General features: G+C 36.3%; 1 protein-coding gene across 1 annotated transcript in view; it reads left to right on the top strand.

Moving 5' to 3' along the window:
- The window catches only part of LOC108674334 (protein O-mannosyl-transferase Tmtc3), a 146,601-nt gene extending 138,714 nt beyond the window's left edge, over window positions 1-7,887 (top strand). Inside the window, exons 14-18 of the mRNA XM_018162273.2 lie at window positions 1,312-1,431; window positions 2,220-2,372; window positions 2,730-2,924; window positions 3,146-3,712; window positions 4,455-7,887. Of these exons, the coding sequence (XP_018017762.1) occupies window positions 1,312-1,431; window positions 2,220-2,372; window positions 2,730-2,924; window positions 3,146-3,658 (981 nt within the window). The 3' untranslated portion in view covers window positions 3,659-3,712; window positions 4,455-7,887. The remainder of the gene's footprint in view (window positions 1-1,311; window positions 1,432-2,219; window positions 2,373-2,729; window positions 2,925-3,145; window positions 3,713-4,454) is intronic.
- Window positions 7,888-27,317: the final 19,430 nt, after the last annotated feature.

The raw sequence follows: 27,317 nt of genomic DNA, 5'->3' as shown, positions 1-27,317 counted from the left end.
ACGATGGGAAATCAATCAATTATTATATCGTTTTTCTTAGTTTCGCTTATAATGTGCTGCTACCCGATTGAATCTCATTCGAAATAGTTTCAAGTGTTCTTACTCATATAAAAATTAGAAAATTAATCAGGTTCATGGTATTCGGGTGATTCAAGTATTGAGGCTCATTTTGATTACACCGGACTATTTTGAAAGAGTTTTCATGGTGATGCATGCTAAATTAAAATTAACATGCAATCTTGCTCAATTTCGGTGATGGTTATCAGAGTACGTATATTACTTATAAAATTATTATTTTATATAGTAAATCATTCCAGGGCATCGCGATCGAATAACTGCAAGGGATAAATCAATGGCAACAACGAAAGATTGCCATCGTTGATGCACAAAGAACACTTCTCGAAACCACTTCAGTTCCGAGAAATGCATAATAGGATATCGTACAAATTCGCGAAACTAATGCTATGGCCCCGGCAAGACTACACTAATTGTGTATATAATACAGTATTAGTGTAGCCTTACTAATACACTAATAATATTTCTTTACTGTTTCTGCCAAAATGAAATTAGTCGAGCTCTATGATTGGTCGGGTAAACCAAAAGCAAAACTGTTCTTACAAATTTGCCTTATTAAGGCGATAGCATTAAACAGCACAGACATTCAATTCTAACGCTTATTATTTTCGAAGAAATTTGAACAATGAATCTATTTTTTTCCATACAATTACTCCTTGAGATCCAGATTTGGGCACCGATAATTAAATATTATACTGAAGGAAACGGTTTTTAAACAATGCTTGGAATGAATCCCACTTACTAACTAATGCCATCTCATTGATACGAGTACGAAGCACGATAATATGTATTTTTTATATTCATAATCAATTTGGCTCCAACTCTGAATAACATTCATTTTTAGCAGTAGAAAGTTTTTTTCAGGTGAATTTGTACCGTGGCTTAGTGACTACTTCATTATTATTGAATTCTGCAAAGCTAGTTTCAGAACGAACTTAGGAAAAAACTTGAAACCGTCAACTTCTTTCTCACATTTGAAATATAGGGACGCGTGGATTAATTTTAGTATAAAGCATCTCTGCCTTGGAACAAGTGTTAAAGGAGATAAATTACCATTTTAAATACGCATGAGAATGATGCATCTTGTCTAATAAAATGTTATTAATAATAAGTTTTTTCAGCTATGCGTGTTGTTGCTGATGATACATCAAGAGCAGATAAATTCCCATCTTGAATGCGCATTAGAGTATAATGAATATTATCGAATAAAATATTATGAATAGCACATTTTTTCAGCTGGGCGTGGTGCTGCTCGAGAGGGGGCGCGCGCAGCAGGCGCTAGCTTACCTGGACAAGGCGCTCGAGATGGACCCAGATCATCAGCAGGCGCTTCTCAACTCTGCCGTGCTGATTCAGGTACTTGATTGTTCAGCGTTACCACAAAATTAATGATAAGTGAAGCACATGTAAAAATTTAAGTTACACGAGAGATATTTATGGAATTTTCCTGAAATCCATACATCATCTTTTTCACGTATCACAAACCAAATACGAATGATGGGAGAATGATCTGTAAGCTATGGGTAGAATGTGTTGAATGTTCTTATTTTCATGCGATGTATAAAAATTTGTAATTATAGCACACATATCGAAGAATGCATCCGTGAGTATGGAAAGTGTGTTGTTGCGTTGATGAAAATTCCACTATCTTTTCCTAAATGATAAATAGGTTTAATACCTTCAACCAACCAACACATTTTTCAACATACACATATTTTTTCCTCAATTCCTCTCTTGCTCGACTCAATCGTAGGTAAATGAAAAGAAATTTTGTCTCAAATTCTGATTCTAACATCAAACATATCGACAACATTTAATATTTAGTTTGAATTTTGTTATCAATGACCAAAACAGAATCTTGGGAAATGTTTCATCTTCATAATTTAATTGTTCAATAGTAAGAAAGTATAGCAAAACTTCAATGTCCGCTGTTGCTTTGCTATTGAAGTAATTCCTGAACATTTGTTATTCATATGCTTATTCTACATTTATTTAATCAAAGAATCATGATATAAAAAATCAACTCAAAGTTTGCGTTTTGCCTCCATTTTGCGGCGGCGCAAGTACAAATGTCTCCTGTCGTTTGGTCTATTTTAACGGTAACATCAGATGTATGTATTACGATCCTATTATCTTCTACACAGGAGTCCGGTAACGCAGCGCTGCGTCCTGTTGCAGTGTCCAGGCTCTTAAGACTGGTTCAGAAAGACCCTCAAAATGAGAGAGTTTACTTCAACTTGGGAATGATTGCAATGGATGATAACGATCATAAAAGTGCAGAAAATTGGTTCAGGAAGGTGAGCATTCTCCTACAACGCAACTTTATTCATGGTCAATTGATAAATAGGTAACATACAATTAGATTTTACCGGCTATTTTGTTTCGATACACGTGAAGCTCCGCTCAAATACTGTATTTAATATACAATACCCTTTGTTCGTAGCACCAATAAAGTCATCTTCAAGGAGTTATTAGCTATCCTATTTTGGGAAGTTGTCTCTCGCTCAAGCATTAATAATATTTGCATGGGAGAAGAATGGTGCACTAAGTAAAACCGAAAAGTATCTTCCTCAGTAAAATATGTCATCTGCATGACATATTGTGGTAGCCGTTTCATCACAATATATAGCAATAACTATTGTGATGTTCTGCAGGCGGTGGAGTTGAAAGAAGATTTTCGATCAGCGCTCTTTAACCTGGCGCTCTTGTTGACTGACGACGGACGGCCTTTGGAAGCGGCGCCCTTCTTGAACCAGCTTGTCAAGCATCATCCCGACCACGTCAAGGGCCTTATCCTCCTTGGCGATATTTACATCAACAACATCAAGGATCTAGATGCCGCAGAGAAGGTTCGTTCCTCTAGTTTTCAGTAACGGAAGGAATTCGAGAGATTCTTTTTTTATCTATTATATAAATTATATTCATAACAGACGTACTGACAAGCAATGTCACCCTGGTGCCCATAAAAAAATAAGAATGCAAAGGCTGATTTGTAACTGTGAGACAATGTAATATTATATTGACGAAAATAATTGTAATTTATCAACATTTTCATCCCTTAAACCGACAGTGCTACGAGCGGATCTTGGCAGTTGACCCTGGCAACGTGCAGGGCCTGCACAACTTGTGCGTCGTCTACGTCGAACGCGGCGAGCTGCTAGCGGCGGAGTCTTGCTTGGCCCGCGCTCACGTTATCGCTCCCACAGAAGATTATATTTTACGGCACCTGAATATTGTACGCAGCAGGCTTGCTAAATATAACGGCGAGCAGCAGCTCACAGAATCGTCAGTCCCACCCGAGGCTGAAGATAAGGATAACTTACCCGAGTTCCACGAGCCTCGTCAAGCGTCGTTGCTTTCTGCAAGGCAGAAAAAGAGTGTTGGTGACAACAGCAATAATTCATTTAAAAATAACGAACGGAGAACTAAAGATGCTGCGAGTGCAAATTATGCTGATCAAAGCAGCAGTAAAAATGTTAATCATAATAAATTAAAAAGTGATCAGAGTGAGAACTCGAAGCAGTTGGGACAAAGAGAATCTAGAGCATTATCGTCGGAAGAAGAGAAGAAGAAACAAGCATAGTGAGAAGATAGTCACCTTAATCACTTTTAGACCTGCACTCTGCACATTGAGCAGGTAACTAGTTAAGTGTTTAGGAATATCTATCTAATTTTCTCATTCAATAGGTCTTGGTTGATCATAATAACATAAAACATTAATAAAATAGCATGTTCCGAACTTCCGACGCGCTTTGCGTTCGTGGAAAAGACGTGCTACGTATATGGTCTGTTTTCGTCAATAGATTGTTTTGCGTAAATTTGTTCATAGTTTATCAGTAGCGCATACTAATTTAATTGTATGGATGCATTCCTATCTTCATCAGTTAACAATATGTATGGGAAATATCGATTGTTCACAGAGGCATTAATGTTTCCCCACGTTTATATAATAATCGCTTAAAACTTCATTACTTCTAAATAGATTACCTACACTACAATTGCAAACATCACAACCTTATTAGTCGATATCTAGTACGTAATTAGATAGGAAACGTGTTAATATGCAAGTCAGTAACTTGTAAAATTTACCTTACGTACGTAATATACCTAACCGGAAATATTAATAGATAAACGATATTTCGCATCCGTGTTGTTTCACGCACTTGCCCTTCTAATTTTTTCCTGCGTCTATGCCGTATTCATGTGATTATCAGCACCCGACTCTAAAATTTATTTTATGCTAGCTCCTATTAATGAATATAGACTTCGCCCCTAAATATTCTAAAGTGACGAAATCGATCAATATTTTTATATATATATATATATATATATATATAGTAGCAATTATCGGACATTTACCCGATTTTCCTTTTTTGCAGAGTGAAGATTGTTACTTCAACGCTTCGACAAGTCTTAGAAAAATAACACAAGGCGATTATTAATTAAATGTTCTTTTTTACGTACGTTAGGTACATCTTATGAAGTAATTAATAACATTTTTACTTGATAAATTTCAATAAAATGTGGATATCTTTTTCGATTATATCGCAGTTCATCTGAAGTTTTTTCAAGAACAATAACTTGCCTTATGTTGATGAACTTCCTAACTTTTTCTTCTAGATTTTTGTCGTCGTTGATGGATATAAAAGTATAGGATGCTTCAATATTAGGCAAATTTTTCATTAGATAGATGGTAAATAGCACACAATCGACCCGGCATGAGAAGCTACAGTAAGTGAGGTGCTGTCGTATAAATTTGTTGGTGCTTTCTGCTTATAATTTAGAAACATTAAAAGTTGTTTTATTATAAGTTCGCGTGCTTTTTATTTAAGGACACATTTATCAGTCGATATAGTTTATGTGATGTCATTTACTACATTATCTTAACTTTGAAGTAATTGTGACGCGAAGACGGTGTTCGTTACGATTTCGCTTTATTGCACATAATATAAATAAGGTTCATTTATGTTTTCATTTGTTTATTAATGAACTAAAGATTGAAAGAAGAGATACTTTGTTTCTTCACAACGGAAAGAAATGCCTTCCTGGTATGAAAAATTCCAATTTAATTTGGAAATAAATTTTAATGTTTCTGAAAGTTCTTCACTGTTCCAGTTTTAATAGACTCTTGAAAAATTAGAATAGGGAAAGTTTGAATGCTATCATCATTCCTGGCATTTATTTGCAAAGCTTTTTATACCCAAAATGAAATTACAAGTCCAAATTTGCTCAGTATGATAAAAATTATCAGTTATTATATATTAGTTACAAATACCTGTAATAAATACCTGCAATGTCCACAAAGATAAAGAGTCTTCAACTCCTTAATAACTATTCCTGATTAGGTCCCCAGATCACTCATATATTTATTTTATAAATAACTACATATCTCATCCATTTATCGATACTTCATTTACATTCACAAGAAAAGCGTTAACATGAAGATATATTGCTTTTATTGGATGCTGTTTCTGAAATCGGCTATATATATCCATCGTCTCTTTTCTGCTAGTCCTTTCGTTTTAAGCTAAAAATTAAGTTATATTATATCACCGTTTCCTTATCCAGGATCTTAATCGAATACAAGTAACTCAGAAGTTCTACGATTCGAAAACTACTAGTTCGTTCCGCATATCTTCTAGAGTTTTTCGTCGCTGAGAAATGTTAGGCTTTCGTGCACGTAATGATTTGAACCAGATCTAACATTTTCTTCCAAAACATTAGAAATTGATAATGTGACTAAGATACCTGTGCCTAAATTATTATGAAAAATAATGTCACAGGATTTGCAACACTTGGATTCATGTTCGCAGCTCTGTGCTCAAGAAAATATTGCTCGATGCTTGAAACTTTGACAATACAAACTATTGGCGCCAAACGGTCACGAGCAGGCCATGTTCGACATGGTGTTGTTTGTCTATTGATTTCATCTTCAATTCTATCGAAAGCCTTTGTAAAATTTTCATCCGAACTTCTGATCAAAGACCCTAAATGACGATAGTTTGCCTTGAGTTATTTCGCCTAGGTTCTAAAGAACAAGGAATTAGTTATGCTGAGTGATTTATGGTGCTTCCTCTTATTAGAGTAACACGTGTGTATCCATTATCACGGATACCATACATTGCTTGCACACGCACTGCCAACTGGCTTTCTTGAAACTTCCACTCTCCAGCTATGGAAATCTTACAGTCAAGAACACTAATTACAACATTAATTTTGCGTACTAATCTATGCTTTGTAATTTTTGTTTCTCATACCGGAAATTAACAAGTCAAGAGAACATAAATAATTCTTAAGATATCGGAGACGTCACGTAGCCTACTAATACAAACTTGCCCTGGAAATAAAATGCGCAGCAGATAGGAAAACCCTGGTCCTAACACTTAATATCCTCTCATTAAGATTATATTAATATTGTAATCATTCATTGCAGTGGCAGTGCGTCTTGTGTCATCATGTATAAATTATTAAACTTGTTACGTTACGTCCGATTGTTTATACGTCAGTCAGTTATGCGTTGTTCATTATGCCATGATGTGTTTGTTTTCAGTGGTGCTTATTATATATAGAGCGTGACACTATTATTATTCCCTATGTCGCGTGTTTCAGATATACATATGTATGCGAGAATATATACATCACTGAAGAGATTGTGAATGCTGACTATATCACATTTATTATCAATCTAATGTTTTTCTATTCGATGAGATCCATTGCCGATTTCTACACTCGAAGGCAAACACTAAACTCTATATTGGAGTCTCTTTGTATAGCTCAGACAAAACCATTAATAAAATCTGGAAACACGTAGCTAACTAACAATAAGTGCAAGTCGCAGCATGCCCCTGATTGTCATGGAAATGATCGTAATAGAAAAGTTGAGACCCCGCGCTGCGGGCACGTTATGACTTTGTTATTACATCTTATAAAAGCACCAATACCTTGCTTGTGATAGTTAAAAACTTAATTTAATTCCATATTAGGCTTAAACGTTATCTATTCCATGAACGATGCTATAATATCCCATTCTTATGGTTTAATACGTTCCTCGAATTAATTTTTCGTATTTTTGTATAAACGAACTTTGTGTAACTCTTCGTCTATCCTAAGATGTGAATATATTATGGTGCCTTGGTCATTTACTATCGTATAGCTATTCTATTGATATATTGTACTGTTTAGAACTTCTGTCATTTCTTAGAATACTCGAGCTATTTTTTGACATTGCTCATCATCTTATCGCTCGGGTGAGATAGTTTTCCATGATGATTAATTCATAAATGGATCATTATTGAAATATTCTTATCGATCAATTCAAGTATTTCGCGATTAAATCAGCAATTAACATTTTCTATATTTTTCGACGTGTTGGATTCATTTCCTTAGTCTAGTTTGGCCTTTTGTTTACTCCAACACTGCGATAAATGGGTTCCGGAATTGGCTACTTCCAATTAACTATGATCTTCATCATTTCAGCGTGGTAATTGTTACCTTCTTTCTAAATGTAGCTTGATTACGGCGAGGTTGTTCGGAAAAAGTTCCAGCTCATACGAGAAGATTTGGTCAAGTTTCATTTTCTTCTCGTTTACTAGGAACGTGTCCTATTGACGGCTCACACGCCGACGTCTCAAACTGTGTGAATTTCACCTGTGTCATAAATTTCTGATATATCTCCATTTTGAAGGTAAAACTGGCACAACATTATGATTTAAGAGTGAAAAGCGCTGATTTTGTGCGCAACGCTATTATTATAGCCGTCTGTTGAAACCTGTGATACGCGCTAACTTCAAATACACTTCACTTGACTGCTAACTACGATCATTTTATTGGCCCTTAAACTAAGCCCTTACTGTAAATGAGTCCTCGGCAAATACAAGCGTAGTTAATGAGCGCCCATTCGAGAACCGAGGCTCGAGCTAATTTGGAGCTCAGTGCACCGAGCTCAAGGCGTTCAGGAGCTCCAGGACTTTACGACTGCAGAGCCACTGTCTACAGAGATTGTCTTGAGACATCAGTCTCATTTATGACATCGGCTTTTTTCAAGTCCTCAGGCATTGATCTGAACGTGTAAGTCCTCAAGCTAAACTCGCACTTTTTGATGTGCATACGATACAATCAAAGCAAACTAGTTAGAGTATTAATGTAGAACATATTTATACTATCTTGCATTTTTAGTGTTAGTGAACGTGATCAATTATAACATTTGTTCGTATTTTATATAAATGAAAAGCGCATTAATGTCATTTATGACATCGGCTTTTTTCAAGTCCTCAGGCATCTCAGACGAACTTCAATATGTAGAAAAATAAATCCATCCGTTTTGCATCAAATAATAAAAAATTTCTTTCCCACCCAAATTATAAGGTTTCGACATCTAGTGCGGCAATTATCAGCAATGACCTAAAAATATTAATGTAACGCAGATAATGCAAAAGCAGCGTTTTCATCAGCTTTTATCGATTAAATAATAATAATGATTTTCCTTATATTTTCAAATTTATATCTTTGGCTTCAAAACGTCCTTGAAGATTGAGTAAAATCATATTCTATTCTACCGACTAGATGGAAGTATAGAATAAATTTGAACATACAACGCTATTCGGGAATTTATCAATTGATCACACAATAAGCGATGCTACAACAATAATTTCACAAGTCGTGCTGACTCAAAGAAAAGAACTTGGCTCCATAGATTGTTAAAAATGGGGTTTGGGCAATTCAAACGTTTATTACATAGATATTCGGTCATCTGATAAACAAGAAGTGATTCCTAGAGTTCATAATTGACGTGAAACTCCGCAACTTCATGATTCATACATACACGTTCTTATAAATTTCGAAGAACGGATTTATTTATTTATAATTGAAAGATAAGAGCTTTAACTTATTATATATATATATATATATTAAATTATTTAACTTATTACAAAAAATACTTGGTCTAATAAATACACATTTTTTCGATAAAACGAGCCGAAGAGCGGCGAAAGTGAAAAATAAAAATTCTATAAAATGTTCTCAAACGCCATTGTAAAACTATATGAGCAGTCATCTGATGAATTTTAAGCATTAAAAAACAACAGATAAATTATGATGAAATCAATCTTCGAAGCTCCGATCCCACTAACCAATCAGCATCCTTCGCCGCACCAGCTACGAAAATAACGCAATAAATGTCTGCGGGCCCGAAAAAAGAACACAAACTGATACAAATATCCTGGTCATGACATACTGCCAGCAATAATATGAAGTCAAAGCACCGCTTGTTATCGCGCTAAAGGTAAACAGAAACTACTACGAAATTTGCTCGAGCGCAATTGGTTCTCGCCGGTATTGCTCTTTGATAAAGTTATAGTTTAGTAGTGGTACTTGTGATGGTTTTACTGGGCACTAAACCAAGAACTTTCTGGTGCTTTGGTTGTCATAGTCGCCTTCTGAACAGCCGTCATGCCGCCCTGTAATGCCATAGAAGCAGAAAAATGATAACACTGTCGCTCTTGCCCACCTATGCATCACAACCTGCTAATAATACCATACTCTAGAATACGCTGTAAATTAAATCTAAAAATCTAGAGAAGCTAAAGAAACTCCACTTGAAGTAAGCCGAGCATCTAAACCTACTCACGTACCTATTTTATAGTCCTATGAAAATAATACTTCATTCTTTGTACGCTTTATAAAGTACTGCAAATAGCAAAGCTGTTAACAATTAACATGCAATTCGTATCTTCCACGATGATAAAAAATTTCTCATATAGTTCTGCTCATTAATAACTTTCACACTTAGTTTTTAATGTTAGAACTGCATGCATACATCTTTGGTTTAAGTTCAAGAGCGCTTCGTGAAATATTATTTCGTATATAAATTACTTCGCTCGACCGAAGCGCGTGTGAAATATTGTCTCTTATCAAAACAAAGAAAATCTGCTTCGGGTATGCTGTGCGTTCTGTATGACGAGAAAAATTCTTCTCTACGTCTTTACAAATTTCCAAAAATTGGAAGGGAAGGGAAGTTAAAAATCCATCAGATTGAAATTTAATGTTATTTTTAAGATTCAACACCTTAGACATGGTTAAATTACATAGCAATTTCTCTAATAGATTTGATTTTGAGAAACGATGTTAATAGCATGAGCGGGATATTACTTGAGCTTTAATATCATCTCTTGCTTAATGTTGAAATTTGATTTTACACGTCTGATGGGAGATGACGCGGGTAAATAAGAAGGTAGACCATATACTAAGAAAGAACGAACCTCTGACAAAAATATCCCAAATAGTAAACCCAGAAAATAGTTTCGTTTTGGTTGTGTTCAAAATTTTATGCCTAAATAAAATAACAGATTTTTCTGAATAAAATAACATTTTTCACATATTAAAATTACTCCTCTAATCCCGCCGTGTATAAACAATGCATAGCAATCTTCTAGCAAAAATAATATGAAATGTTCTCCAGGCCATAGGGTGTAGTGTGATAAGTTGTGAAGAGTAAAGTATCTACAGCCCATCATTAACTTTCCAACTATCAGATTGAAAACCCCCAGTAGCTCTAAACAAGTTAGGTAAAGTAATTTGTACGCATTTACCAACATGAAACACAAATTAACAAAATAAACGGAAAAAAGGTTCATTCGGCTTGCACTGCGATTAAATTACGGCCGCAATGCATCAGAATACCAATAAATTAAGTTGCAGTAATACAATATTAGCGAGCAGAAGAGTACACTGCACTTACAAGCTTTGCTGTCAACATTCAAATTCGGACATTACTATCTTAATTTCTTCCTACTGAACTGATACAACCATCTGCATGGGATTGTTCGCAAATTGAACAAGTTTTAGGCGTCGCACACATATAAGCTTCTTCTCTTATGAAAAATACGACTATTATACGACTTAATTATAATAACAGAAAAGATCGTAACATTTCAGAAACCACACGATAACCAAGTATAATGAAGATCAGTACGCGACGGATCTCAATCCGTCGAATTTGAAACCAAATTCTGTGAAAAGCGCATCAAGCACTAAGCGCAAAAACGGAACCTAAAAGGGCAAAAAAATTCATATTTCGAGTCTTTGATGAGGGACTTTATGAGCTCTGCTTGGTGCTACCGTACGCATTGGAGCTTATGCCATGATTATTTTTAGTCGTCTCATTTTAATTTTCATTCATACAGGTCTTTGGTCTAACAAAAAAAAACATCTAACCCAAAATATGAATCAAAACAAGTTGAAGTATAATTTAGAATGTAGAATTCCCTTCCAAAGAGGAACCGTGCAATCGTTCAGATTCGAGGAATGTAATCAAGATAGGTGGTAAATTCGATCCCATCTGACGATCTGCTACCGAATGAAACGCTCGATTATTGGGTCACAAAATGCCTTGAAACATCGGTTGTCTAATCTAAAATTTGGGCTCGCATCTCCGCGAACAAGATAAGCCGGTTTACTGATTAGCGTAATGGGCCGGAAACTCGTTTTTTTATCAGACACGGCGGCGGTCTAAAATCTACATAAATGGGCATAGAATCGACGGCTCAATAGTGATCCTCCAGTGTTCATAATGATGATTGTTTTAGACTACATGATTTCCTATTGTTTAAATGTTTAAATGTATATGTTTACATCTGCTTATAAAAAGGATTGCATGAAGCCACAGTATTTTTATTGCAATAGTGGTATGAGTTTAAGATAAATAGATAGATGGATCAGCGTTCATATATTTTAATAACGATTCTGACTGTAACGGAAAACTTAATTATTTGGTATGGCGATTTACATCGTTTTGGTCACAAATATGCATGACATCCCATTAGGACAACAGATGCACGAGGTGGATAACAAATTTCTTCAGCGATAATTTGTTTCTAAAATGGCTAGCTTCGAAGAAATTACCGTTTGAGAGTAAAACAATTTACAACTCTCACTAATGAAGTCACAGACAGCAACAGGCTTATACGAAGCAACACACAGAAATCGCCGTATTAACTTATCAATTACATTATGAAATGAAGTGCCTCATAGAAAAGTGATTCTTATCAACTCAATCATTCTTAGATACTGAGTAAAGGCCAAAGTCAGAGACTAAACACAAAACAAAACTAAGATTCCTTTTAAATAACTATAAAATTTCTTTTATAAATTAGTACTATGACGTCAAATTCTTCCGCAATTCATGTCTGAAGTAATACGTGGCAGCAAATTTTGGGCGTTTCAATTTACGCCAAACCATAATACTACTTAACTCACTTTCCAAGCTTTAATAATAGTAGAAATATCATACACGTTGATGACTTAGAAACGATGCAAAAGTATAAGATTCTGACGCCATTTTGATGCTAAAAAATGCACGGGGGCAAATTACACGCTTAATAGTGACCGATGTTCTGAAAAGCGTATCGCCTGATCCAACCGGTTGCCTTATGCATTATTCCGCCTGATTTGCATCGATCAACCTGGACGTGCGATCTCCATTCGATGCCCTTGATCCCTGACTTAACAGATTCTCGACCACCGAGAAATTGACCGATAATATCTCCTTTTCAGTAGAATCCTTATCGCCCACTAGATGCCAATCGATATTGAAGTGCTTGAAGGTGTCCACTTTCCTCTCCCCTCTAAATATGCAGTTGTTATTCTAGATAGATTGCACCAGCTAAATTAGACAGTATCAACAGTACATGCTATAAGGTAGAATTCACCTACATGGAAAAGGGAAATATTTGATATCTTAAATCGGTTTCAGTAGTTTGTTTAGTACCTACAAAAGACCAGCTTGGCTCAATTGGTAATTTCATGCTAGGAAACAATGAATGTGCGCCTGAGATAAAACCGCTATATTGTGCGAGTCTCAGACGTGTATATTTTTATTCCTTTCTTGTTCCTAGGATCTCCTCCATTTTTCAAGGGAACCGAAATTAAGACTAGTATATTTTGTTTGGCCGAACTTGCCATTCGATGAACATCGAATCAGAACTGATTTTTCGGTCAAGGTTTTGCGCTAAATTCGTAACAGATTTGTGCTAAATCATTTGCGTTCTGCATTAAATTTTCCCTACAGTAGGGCGGGTAAAAAGAGAAGTGTGCAGTACAACAAAAGCCATATTTTGAGAGCAGTGAATCACACTGGAATCTCTCTGAATCATATAAGCGCCCATCCTCTTCTATTCACTGACTGACTTTTAAACCACCCCATAGAATATTATCGTAAATATATAAGCGAATATCCGAAGGTCAATGGTCAGCCGTGCTTGATTCGCCCCAGACTTTTAGCAGGGCTGCTTGGTTTTTGGACAGAATGCGTGAATCGAGATCTTGTATAACGGTCCGTTGGCTTCGCTCTAAAAAACAGCTTAAAATCGCTAGGGATTAGTTTGATTTTAGCTAAGTGTTCTATGGCAGCAAGAATTCTCTAATTCTAACCCAGACTATTGAGACCTTTCTAAAGGCACAAAAAAGTAAACGCCCTCGTAAGCGCTATCAGACTCACAAAATTCACTGAACGCTTGAACACACGTTTACCATGAAAGGCTTCCTTTTTGCTCGTTTTAATCAGAATCTTGACTGCTGGAAAGAGACTTTGAGAAGTGAGCATTTGCGGCCGCTGATATCCTTAAATATCCTTCATTTAAGGCGAAGAGCGCAAAATTTTTGCACCTTAACCGCCTAGACGCGCCATTGCCCTTACTTATGGAGCTCATAATTTTATGGATTTTTCTACACACACTTTCTTGTAGGCCATTTGCCGTCTTTTTATGCAAGCTCCAAAAGAGCATTAAACAATGATGCCAATTACAGTTTTAACGACTTGCCTTATTTCTTTTTATGCTCGACGTTCCAAAAACTGCCGAACATCCGAGACTTATATCACACTTTCATCGAAGCTTTCTGAAAAGCTTAAATTTTTTTATTGGGTAGCAAGAGGAAAGGATCGACTTTCCCTACAGAGAACCATAGACAAATCTTCTTAGGAAGACAGTAAGCGCCATCATTGGGTGAATGTTTAGTTTCTGTTGGGCAAACAAGTAGGAGTTTCAACATATAAATTTATCCAATAGTGTACTATAACATACTATATTATAATTACAGTTCTCCGGTACAGTAGTTATGAGATTAAAATATGTGCAATATTATTTGTTTTTACATTACGAACATTTCTTATTTCTATTGCCTCAAGTTTTACGAGATCGTAAATTTTACGATGATTGAGCGGTTACGATCGATCTAGTAACCGCAATCAAGTGTATACTCATGGTTCACAATTCCACTTGTAACTGAGGACAATTAGTGAAAATATGAGGTGACCATATCGATGGGCAAATTCCTCCAATTAAACGATTTTCTTTTCATTACAAGAATATTTGCCGTTCATGCTAGGCTATTCAAACTCAATACCTTCAATCGGCGTTGGTAAAATGCTTACGATTTTGTTCTAGCAAAAGTTATACTATCCAGGTAAAAATATTGCCACGTTGAAGCTAGTAAACAAATTCTTGGAACAGATGAAAAATACTTTAAAACACACAACTTACACAAGTAAGCTTTCACTGCTCAATTTTACCATAAGCCTTTACTTAAAAAAAGTAACGTAATAATGATTCTTTCAGAGTATACTCATTTTATGCTGAACATATTTATGATGATTTATTATTTACTATGATATTTATGATTTATTGTTATAAGCGATGATAGCTTCTCCATAAAAGCAAGATTTTCATGGTTGGTTTAATATTATATCAGTCAATTATGGATTCAATTCAAAAAGCTACAAACAATATCGACACCGCATCCATGCTACATACAAATATTTATTAATCGCCCTGCATTCTCAACACTTCACCAGAACAACATCAAATGAATTTTACATTTTTGCCTGCATTGTACGATGTATAATCCAACATCCGAGTCGCTTTTCATTGCACCACGTAAATTTCACAAGAGTAATTTACTCTAAAAACTCAAAATTTCAAATAATCATTCCATATTTCCCTAATTAAGTTATATTATTTTATACACTTTACACACATTACACTAAACATTCAGTTTAAAAATCGTCGTGGAAGAAAGAAATACCAAAATCGCCCAAACAAAACTCATTGCTGAAACTTCTCGTGTATTACACGTAACCAGAAATACACCAAATATAAGTACGGTTTCGACTCAATTTCAAGGTATATTGTCTGAAAATTCTGCCTGAATTAATCCATAAGAATATCTTTTTACCAACTGGCACGCAATCACCAAGGTACCTCCGATTCAGACAGCAGTCGGAAAATTCAAATTTAATCTTCCGGTCGCCAGAAGAGCGGAGGTTCTCGGATATTTTTCTGATTAATCTGACGCTCGGATCCTGGGAATTTTGAGCACACCTTCCACCATATGAAAATTCTCGAGGTAAAATCCCCCAAATTACCAAACCCTCGTCACGAATTACAGCAGCGTATAATTAAGAAGGGATCGCGTCGCTGCGCAAATTATTTAAAAATATCGTTCAGACTCCTCATTACGCAATTCGAAATACACGACCGTCGCATGAATATCAAGATTGATAAAAGTTTTGATGCGACTTGATAAAATTACGATTGTACGAGGTATGTTTTTCGATCAATTAATAATGGTTTAAGATAATTTGCACAAATGTTACGTTTACAACATAATTACATCATTTTTAGCTTTATACTTTTCAGCAATAATTTTTTATACATCGCTGCACAATCAAAGAACTTTGATAACGTGATAAAAATCTCTAGAATGGGACACTTTCGATGAAAAAATGAATCGAAAACAGCCTCTATTGGCTTCAAGCCTTTTTTTGCACCTACAACTTCAAGATAAGTTTGAAATGGATAGGAACTGCTCCCCTCCAACATACCTAGCGTCCAGGCAACGGAAGCCAACTGATGGATTTGAAAAATATATGAAAGGAAGTAGCATGCACTATAATTAATGGAACATGCTATAGTATCAGCTTAGTAAGTTTATTTGGTAAAAACCGTACATTGGAACATTATTCTAGTTTATAAATCAATTATATTAATCATGTGCAGTAAGTTTAGGAATATTTTTAAATTGACGTTAAATTATTTATTATAAAATAACTCCAACTGAGGTAACTGCTAGTTTTCCAATAGCCAATAGGTAACATTTTCCCAACTTTGTTTACTCGAATTAAAGTTAGTTGCAATAATAGTCAAACGACTGTTTAAAGTTTAAACCAACGAATAACCTGGAAAATGCGACTGAAAACAATCAGAACTCACGAGCAGCCATATAATTAAGCTGGTAGCATAAGTATATAGCATTAATCATTAAGTAATAGCATTAATCATTGACGGCAATATGAGGCGAATTAGAGAGGTTAACATCGAAATAAAATCTAGTAACAAACATAGTCTTCAGTTGCGTGCATGAAGAAAGTTTGTGTGAAATTGAATTTACGGTTTTCGCAACACTGTAAGTGATTAATAGGTTTTATTTTCTGGCGACAGTCTCTGATGGCTATAGTTTTTTGCCCAGAATAAATGCATGCTTCTAAATTTGTTCTGAACACATGTTCGAATCAATTATTGTCTTACATACATAATTATACTACACACAATTTGTTTAATACATAATTTTTGGCCGTATATATCACAGCGGAGAATTTCTCATAAATCATTATTAAACAAAAGGTAAATCTATAATCCAAAATATAGTTCAGGCAGCAGAGATAAACTTCCTAATACGTATGCATTATCACAAGTAGAAAAATTAACAAAACAAGGCCTGCAGCGCTTTTGACGCAATCGGAGCACTTCATTTGCACCCTTCATGAAGGCGTTGGAAAACGAGTAGGATACACTACTCAACCCTACAAGAAGAGGCCAGGGTAAAGAGGATAAACCCTCAAAACCTACATGGAGGGCTGGCATTATGGTGACTCTAAAATCCATACAATCTGCAGCGACTGTTCGGGCGATAATTAGGCTTGTGTAAGCCACCCTGCCAGTGGTGAAGTTCCCATCCTATAAAGTTGAAAGAGTCTCTTCAAACTTATTGAGAAGTTATTGAAAAGTCTCGAGCTTCAATGATTGGATTTTCAAGGGAGGAAGCAAGAGGGTGCAGTGAACGAACACTGCGCCTGTCGCCCGCAGAGGGAAGTTGCAGCAGAAATCCAGGCAAATTAAAGCAATTATTGTGATTTTTATTAGTAAATACAAGTTATTTAGATTTTATTATAAATCGCCCTCAGGAAGAGAGTAACATCTGCACCAAAACACACGCGCGTTCCAGACGTCAATATCTTGACATATATTTCTGGAAGCACGCGAGTTGAAATCGAGGTTACATTTTCCTTCACAATGGATGGTTTAATAACCGATCCCATGATAATTTAATGAGTTAATTTAGAAAAACGCGCTAAATTATTCCCTCTTTTTTTAATTATCTCAAATGATCAAACAATTAAAATTCAAATCGTGCTTCAAAGCCTGTAGACCAGTGATTTTAAATTGAGAAGTTACAAGTACCACTTCAATTAAAATTGCCAATTAAAAGAAATTGCACAAACGTTACGGCTGAAAAAAAAACTAAAAAAAATTATAAATTAGTTTCATCTGAATTTCTCTGCAGGCAGCATCTAATAAAAGATTTAAATTATTCTGCAGCATTACATGTAGCTACAGCGAATCTACACAGTACATTATTGTTTAACTTTAACGGTGATGTTCCCAATTGCTTCTTGAGGAACATTCACGAACGCAGTGGTGCTAGAAATTGGGATAAAATTTGCACTATTCGGTTAAACGTTTTTTATTCACTTAGCTCAAACTAACGAATTTCAATAACAACTTTTTAATTTTTCTGCTCTTAATGGAGCAAATCATTTGAACAGATTTGAACAAGACGGCGGTGAGGCCTAAAAATAACATGGCCGTGAATACCGTGCCAGAAGGAACAATTCAATTACACATTCATAGACACCACAGTGGAAAAACGTAAATAAACAGTATTATAGAGATACGTTCAACGAAAATACAGCAATAGTGACATGAGGTATTACGCTAAAGATAATTATAGTAGAGTTGGAAACTTGATGATGGAGATACTTATTTCCTGCAACATGTATGGCTCTCGAAAAGTTATCGCGTTTTTGCAATTCGAGGGATAAGAAGACTTGCAAATAATTGCCAAGCTTCGTCATATTTTGGTCAGCGAGCGAACGAGAAGTTTTTTAATATCCCGCTGACGGCTTTTGAAGCACATGACTGGCATAAAATTAAAAATGCACTCGCTTTGCTGAAGCGCACATTTTTTCAACAAGTTTTTGGACCAGTCATAAAGGAGAAGCATTGCGTTAAAGCTTGAAAGAAACTAATCCCTGCGATTTTGAATATTTCGGATGTTTAGAGTTTAGTGCGGATTTGCAAGAGCCGAGATGCGAGACAGAAAGAAATTCTCCCGACCGCTTTGCCCGGAAATACCTCTCCCACAAAGCCACTTTTTTGCGCTTTTGACAAGAATCTTTTAGGTCAGACTTATGTTAGAATGAACTTCAAAACTAAACCAAAGTTTTACAACGGTGATGAAACGTACGTCAGAAACCCATGTCACATAAATTTTGTTATGCCAGAAATTACTAACATCAAACCAATAAACACGAGAATAGTGAACACAAGCACAAAATGCAACATGCAAATCGATATTGGTTCGCTATCTAAAACTTCTATATAAGCAAAAAAATAATTATGACATTTTATTCTCTGCTCTAATCTTTCTTGTGCCGAATTTTTAAACGAGGGTTGAACCGTTGAACGAAGCTGGTATCTTCAATTTCATTTATTTAGCCAACCTGCAACCGACTTAACCAATCTGCAAGAATTGAGTACGATGGTCAAGTTACCAACGTTTTATCGTTATGTAATTGTTGACAATACCCTATCAAGTTTGAAGGATTTATTATCGTATGAAGATAGAAAACATTCTGTGAATCCCGATGCAGAGATCTCGCAATATCAGAACCTTATAGGGAGATCGTCTCAATTGTCAATCAAGGAAGTAGCCCAAATCCACAACTTGTGAAGACTCGCCAGAAAAGTCAAGACAGCTCCGCAAACACGCCAAAAACATCTTATAAATGCTGCTTGAAGATGTTATTACGGGAAACTTCCCCAGGAAAGAAATAACTATGGTTTGTGGGCGGCTGATGAATGGCCGGAGGTCGTTTGATCTAAATTCTGTTCTATTTTTCAGTAAGGTTTCAACTTGGTTTCGTGCATATATAGTTTATAGAAATAAAACAAATGTTTAGAGACAGAAATGGGTATTCCTACAGAATCATTCCTGAAATTCTTTAAACATGAAGACTTTGAACTTCATAATTCATTTCGTAGGTCCATCACTGAAATTGTAGCACATTATTGATATTATCAAAAGAACTCGAACAAAGTGTCGACGCCTCAGCCAACATTAGTTAGAACTTCCTGGATTACAAGCGTCGAGAAAGGGGGCTTTGGTTAAAAGTCATAAAATGTGATGTTGTACAGTTGAAACATAATAGTTTTAATTTATTTTAATATGAAACGTATACGTTAACAAATAAAGCATAATTTGAACCGTAAATACGACATACTTTTTACATTTGTTAATGTGATAAGAGCGGTGCAATCGAATCTTTTCGTTTAGGTTACGGTGACATTTCTCAGGACAAAGCAAAAATCAGTTCTACGAAAATTCCTATTTTGTCCGTTCTTAAAAGAGGTCATTAATTGTCAGAAAACGCGATGGCATTTATAGGAATTTGTCCAAACTATAAAGATATTCCTGTGTCTGCCAACCAAACCTGTGTTTGTTTTGCATCTACATCTACAAGTTTTGTTCTTAACTAAGTATTACTGTAATTCATGAGTATTAAAAGGCAAATAATAGCTGAATATTTTCTTAACAATCCACGGGTGTGCAAGTAATACATAGATGAAAATGATTACATTAACTAAAACCTGAAAATTTATTTTGCGAAAACCTCAAAATTGCTCAGGTTCTCAAGCGAAAAAAAAATGCTATGAAAAACGGATTGTGCTGCAGAATACACAAGATTACCGAGCTCTAAGTCTGTCAGTTGCAATCCCACGGTACGGAATAAAAACAAGGTTTCAAGGAATCATTAGAAAAAAATACAAATTAAAGCGAGGGAATAGGTTTAAAAATCCATCTATTTTATCGCCACTAGTAGAATCATTTAATGAAATCCCCCTCGTTCTCTTGGCAGCTCACTTAGCCCTCGTAGAAAAGGAATAGTGGTGAATTGGCCTCCGCAATAAACAAATGTTTCAGCGGCAATTTATTTTCAGAAAGTTTCTATTCTGATCATGCGAAGAAAGCGATTATGTTCACGGCCCTGATTAATGATACATCTATAATTTCTCAATAATTTCTCATCATTAATCATTTTATTTTAGGATTTATAAAGCTTTTCTTCATTAAAGTATCGACTGCTAGAAGAAAGTTCAGAAGTGAAGTTTTAATCTTTGTATAAATGACAAGCAAAACTGCCTACAGCGAAATACTAGGTACAACCAAATAAAAATATATCATAGAAACTCATTTTAACGAGTGTCTTCGAACTTCCAAAATGAACCATTCAATTAATTACGTAGTCGAATAGCTAGGCAGTTTGAATTGTGAATGAAATGCACAGATAAAAATAATGCAAAACCATTATTGCAAAGAGGGTTGATAAAGTTTACGTCCGCTTTGAAGTAAACGCACGTGAAGTTTAAAGATACCTTTTCATTGAGAACTACAAGAGAATCTTTAAAGTTTTCGAATTAGAGCAAGGTGTATAAGCGCTTGTCTATAGTTCAGGCTAAATGATTCAATAGAGAACTCGCCACGAAGCTCAACAAGATTTTGTGCGGAAATATTGGCAGTCATATCAAACCGGCCCAATTACCAACGTCTCCTTCACAAGTTCCTTAGAAAAAACTACGGCTATTTTCTCTTAAGTTGATGTGTAATTAGTAAGCTGACGCCGAGCTTTTTACTCGTTAGAAGGAGAGGTTCCTTGAAGAGGCCCATCAAATATTCTTTGAAGTCGGCAGGCCCCATGAGAAGCTCAAGGTAAATGCCCGAAAAAAATTCAAGGACCCGCCGGATCTGCTTCTCCTTTCCAATAAAGTTCGTGTGGCCGGCTGTAAATAGCTTAGCCCTCTGAGCTCCAGAGCTAATTTGTTAACTTGTTGCTATTTTGTTATTTGTTAACTTGTAATGCTGATCTTGCATGAATCGTGACTTAGCAGTAAATATATAGGGTGATTCAAGAGAACTTCCTGATTTGAAAGCTCAATATAAAATAAGTATAAATATTTTATACTATATAAATTTTATTGATAAAGATAGCATCTGAAATTTTGTATCGCTTAGTTTTAAAGATGACACCAGGCAAATGACTGACACCGGACCCCATTGTCAATGTATTCAGTTAGTGGATTTTTGAAGTTCCGTTTTCAACTTCCTAAAGCATATTGACGGGTGTATTAGCAATGGCTTGGAGTATGTTCTTCAAATGAGGCAGGATCCTTAATTGGACAGTCATTGTAAACAATCGATTTAAGATAAACCCATAAAAAATCACCCGGAGCCAAATCGGAGGATCGGGCTGGCCAAAAAGGTCGCCTCTCAAGGAGTTAGTTAGTTAGTTTGTTTAGCGGCCAAATGTTTACTAGCGCTTCTGCTATTTAGCTATCTCGCACCGAAAGTCAAGATGAACATCACCAAAGAGGTGGAAGGTCTCAGTTATCGAAAGTTTCTCAAATTAAAAATTGTTCATCACCCACAAGAGGCGGAAGGTCGCAATTGTCCAGCCCGCTGAAGCTGGATCGAGAGAAGCAGCGTTAGCATCTCAAAGACACGAAATGACAAGGAGGGACAGGTGAAGAGCAACAGAAACTAAGACACTCGAACAAGAAGACGCTTCCACGGGACGTCGGCAGCCCGCACGAGAGAGACAGAGAAGGGAAATGTAAGGAATCCTACCTACATAATAACTTAATCCCACAACTGAGACCTACAGTCAGACACCGCGAGCTCAGCAGTGGGGCGCTCAGGAACAATCCTCCTAGGAGCGTGACATGACATAGGACTTCTGACGAGCATAGACACGCGTCAGAAGTCCCCCCTGAGGGGGCCTCTCAAGGAGATGAGGCGCTCTGCTAAATGTTGTCTCAGACGGCGACAATTCTGCAAAACGGCCATTAGAAAAGTACGCCTCGACAGCAAACGCACGCTGCTCATTTGTCCAATGCATAAGGCAACAGACTAGGCGGGACACAAAACCCCATGACAATGCCTTTCATATGAAATACTCCCTGTTATTTCCTACAACATCTCGCTGCTTGGCGCGAAGTACAAAACAGGGAATTTCCGTGAATCACATTGGCTCGAAAGAAGCAGCGTTAGCATCTCAAAGAGACGAAATGACAAGGAGGGACAGGTGAAAAGCAACAGAAACTAAGACACTCGAACAAGAGGCCGCTTACACGGGACGTCGGCCGCCCGCACGAGAGAGACAAAGAAGCGAAATTTAAGGAATCCTACCTACATAATAACTTAATGTATGGAATCCCACCTACATAATTTAACCCCACAACTGAGGCCTGCAGTCAGACACCGCAAGCTCAGAGGTGGGGCGCTCAGGAACAATCCCCCTAGGAGTGTGACATGCCATAGGACTTCTGACGAGCATAGACAACCGTCAGAAGTCCCCCCTGATGGGGCGGGCCTCTCTAGGAGATGAGGCGCTCTGCTAAATGTTGTCTCGGACGGCGACAATTCTGCAAAACGGCCATTAGAAAAGTACGCCTCGACAGCAAACGCACGCTGCTCATTTGTCCAATGCATAAGGCAGCAGACTAGGCTGGACACAAAACTCCATGACAAATTGACAATGCCTTTCATATGAAATACTCCCCGTTATTTCCTACAACATACGGCTGCTTGGCGCGAAGTACAAAACAGGGAATTTCCGTGAATCACCCATCCAATAATTAGTTGGCCTTAGATGGACGAAATCAAGTTCCAATTTGGGAAATACAATACCGGTATGTTGAAAAAAACAACGACGCGGTCGGTAATGTAATACATAAAATTCACAAAACATACTGGAGCCAAATTGTTTCACAGTGAAATCAACGCTGTTCACAAAATATTATAATCGGAGTAGCAAAAGTATGCAACGTGATACCCAAGTAATGTAGCTAAGCATGCAAGCGTAGTTGGAACGACAAAAAAAAATCTTCTATAAGACCAGTAGCTAAAAGACTAAAATATCTCTAGTCAGTCTAGGCCATGCTACGGAGATTCTTATTCCTTAACCTGTTGTTTGGTACAGTGATTTAGGAAGAGTGCTTCATTGGTAATTTAGTTAGTGCTCATTGCTGCAAAAGCACCGTTAAACATTATTATTAATGAAAACAGCGCCATAGTTGCAGTGAACTCAACAAAGTCTTTGAAACTGCTCTCAATTTAGGTAGCGAAGACCGTTTTGTCGACCGTGAAGAGAAAGCGAGGTCGGTTTATGGCGTCAATCAGGAGCCTATCTAAAATCGAATCAAGACTTCTGACAGTGTTTTGAAGAGGCTATAACGGTGGTGCCTGTTCATCCATAACAACCCGCGTGTTCATGAGCACGGGAATTCTTTGCACTCTATTAAAAGTACAGCTAGCGCATTTTCAGAACAAAAAGAAATTTTTCAGGGACAAATTTTTGCTAATTAGCGCGATTGCCCTCAAAGTGCTGCAAAAGAATGAGACCTGAAAACGATTAATATTTGTTTTTACAACAATGTTACATGGAAACGACAGTCAGAAATAAAAGATCACGCAGATTAGTAAGAAAAGAGAAATTCAATATCATGCGAAGACGGAATCCTAAATAAAACACCGTACACAAAATTGGACCTATAGATTTGTGCTTAGGGTTGAATTGCGGTCAATTTGGGAAGGAAGCTAACAATCAAGACTTGGAAGTGTTTAACGGAAGAGTGAAGTGTTAGTGGTTGTATCATAATATACATAATTTACTATTCGAGTTCAAAGAGAAAACAAAGATTTGGTGAACTCTTTTGATTAATAAGTTATTGTGGAGCGGTAGTTGGATATTTCAGCGTGTTTTACATTTTAAAATATTTTATACTATATATATGATTATGGCAATGTTTATAGTAGTGAATGGCAAGCGGCGCAAGAATTTGTTTTAGAACTTAAGTTAAATTAATGTATTGAGTAACTAGCCTTCACCACACGTCATTCTCGATGCCTTTGGCAGGCTCAGCATACCTCTTGTCGCATTGTTCATGTGACGTGAACATCTGATCAAGGCGTACGATGGAAGCCCTCCAGCCCCGGGAAACTAACGTGGACGAGTGTCACGATCAGGGGCCATACTTTCAAATCTCGCTAAGTGAACGTAACTCTATTTTCAAGTCTATGCTTGGTGGATTTTGCTCGAAAGGCCGTCAATGATTGGCTGATGAACTTACGATCTCTTAACTTTTCTGAAAGAATAGGCCCAGAAGAAGTACCCTATACGCCATCGTCCGCTGGTCAGCCTCCTTTATTTGTCCTCCGTGTGATTATTTGTACAAATGTGGGACCTAGAGCGAGTGTTTAGTGCTTTTGTATCGTGTAAACGTTATTGGTCCGCGGCGTTCAGCGTGAAGGTGAGTTGGTTGATTAGTTCATGGTAGTATGTTGGGATTTTGGACCAAGTTAAATGTCATTGTTAATGTAGGACTGCATTAATGGCGAGTATGTCTCATTGTTTGTTTAATTTTATTGGATGACGTAGAGTCAAACCAGTATGCATTTATCATTAATCGTTAAGCCTGGTATTACACTTTCTATAATTTCGATATTACGATCTTGGATTGTGTGTATATGAAGGAACATCTGACGGAGGCAATATATAATTACGTTTCATGTTACGAGGGATTTGAAATTCTGAGTATTACAGTTTTCATGAGGCTATTGCTATTCTGGCGGTTCCTTAGTACAATAAACATTTATATTGCATTCTAATCCTAAAATTGTGTATTAATATATGAGAAGTGAATATTATCAAAGATCTATTAATTATGGTTTGTTTTCATAATTTGCACTATTCTTTTATTATTTAATGAGGAGTATTAACTACGATATATTATCTATAATTCCATCTTCTAATAGTTATTTCGGTTAATGCGCAGCCAATTAAGTTTGTAATAATTACAAAAATTAACCAAAAAACACCCCCACCCTGAATAGGGTTATCAGCTGGCCAGTGACTGTTTCCCCAAGGTCGTCGTTCACAATTAATCAGCGGCCACAGTTTGAATCTCAATGCACCGATGGGGTAAAAATGATGAATTAACTTAGTGCAAGTTTTGTGTTTAGTAAATACTAAAAGTAAATTATTTAGTGTTCGATGCAACATAGTCGTAGAGGAAGGGGTTTCATATAACACAAAAGAAAGAGGAACTGAATGGTTGTTCGTACAGTACTTTCATTTTCCATTCTAGTATGACGGAAGTCCCAAACTGATATGCCCTTACATTCAATCAAGAAATGATAATTTAGTTTACTAAATTTAGTTTTAAGTATATAAGTAAATTTAGTCGTAGCGAGTACCAATAGCACGTCATATGTTATTCGAATTTTCATCTATAATCAATCAAAAACACGTAAATTTTAATGAAAATCATCGCAAATTTTGATCACAAGAGGATGGGTGAACGCAAACATGCAGAACAGAACACGTATAATTCATTCTTAGGTCATTTAAATATTTCCTAAAATATTCAGATTAATTATTATAATGCAAGGTCTAATCAAAATAACTGATATCAATCAAAATAATTGACGTCTACCTTTTGCCTCCACGCAAAATTTCTCCGAAAGCTTATTTTGTTGCGAGAGTAAATAAAGCATACGCATATTCATTTGAAAGATCCAACGGTAAAAAACGGTTCAGAATGATGGAAAGGTGATATTGATAAAGAATTTTCGAAATACAGCTTTAATCGAATTGGTCTGCATTTTTCGAGGTTTCATCTTTTGAATCTCTGTCTATTTATTTACAAGTAACCTGGACTTGCAGGTGTGTACAAATATCATGTAGAAACCCGAGAGCCTACCGCTGCATGAAGCCTATATAATGGCATCAACCGCGATTCGATCTAAGTCGAATTTCATGATAAAACTCTACGTTTGCTTCGTAGGAGATTTGGCAAAAATTCTGTCGATTCTCAGCAGTAGGTTAATTTTATTTTTACATTGAAACTTATAAATTTCTTGTCAGCAATAAACGAGAATCACGTAGAAACATCTGTTGAAAAACTTCATATGTTTGAATAATTGAGTTTAATATTATAATCGCTCTAAATCAAGAGCACAATTGAATTAAATAAATCTCAATAATGTAACAATTGAAATGCTTTTTCAGTGAAACCACTTCTATCAAATTGAACCACCTGAATACAATAAATTTTAGTCAAGATAGCCAAGAATTGTCCCTTTTTAATTGCACCTGGATTGATAGTAGGCCATAAAAGTATATTATTGATTAGATCGTCGCCTAGTATTTCAAGATGGGATAATTCAGCGACGAATTTCCAGAAAACGCAAGGTTAAAGTATTCACCAGAAAAAGCGAAGCTTTTCTAAAAATAAAATGGTGAGATGGGTCAACGCGGCTCAAATGGCAGAGGAGTTTGTTTTTTAAAAGTTGGGTGCCATGTTAAAACTGCCCTGCTGAAGAACAATCGGGCTCACCAGGACGATGCGCGACCCGAAGCGCCGGTGTCTTTGGCTAACATAAAAGAACCTGCCGGAAACTCTGACAAAACACGCAGATTTCCGTCTTCAGTCTTGATGACAGCGGCTACATAAAGTTGCTGTGCTGCACCAGTCCTCCGATTAGTTATTCGCCGCCATGATTATACGCAGTTTCAGTGTAAAACACAGAAGCAGGATCAATACAATACAAGACATTTTTTAAATATAAATAGTACGACACTAACAGGAGATGATCGAGGTGTTACTTAGCACAGCGGCCTACTATACAATAGAGCATTACCAATTTAAGCTTAAAATTATGGAGAATTTTTCCGAAAATCTTGAAATTATTTAAACTAATAATTGGTACAAATAAGTTAAATGCCACAGACAAGACTTGATTCGTTCGTTTTGCTACATATTCGCCTGGTAGATATAAATTTAACCGAATAA

The sequence above is a fragment of the Hyalella azteca genome, unplaced genomic scaffold, assembly GCF_000764305.2.
Source record: "Hyalella azteca isolate HAZT.00-mixed unplaced genomic scaffold, Hazt_2.0.2 contig10909, whole genome shotgun sequence".
Classification (NCBI taxonomy): domain Eukaryota; kingdom Metazoa; phylum Arthropoda; class Malacostraca; order Amphipoda; family Hyalellidae; genus Hyalella; species Hyalella azteca.
This window is presented reverse-complemented; position numbering and strand designations above follow the sequence as displayed.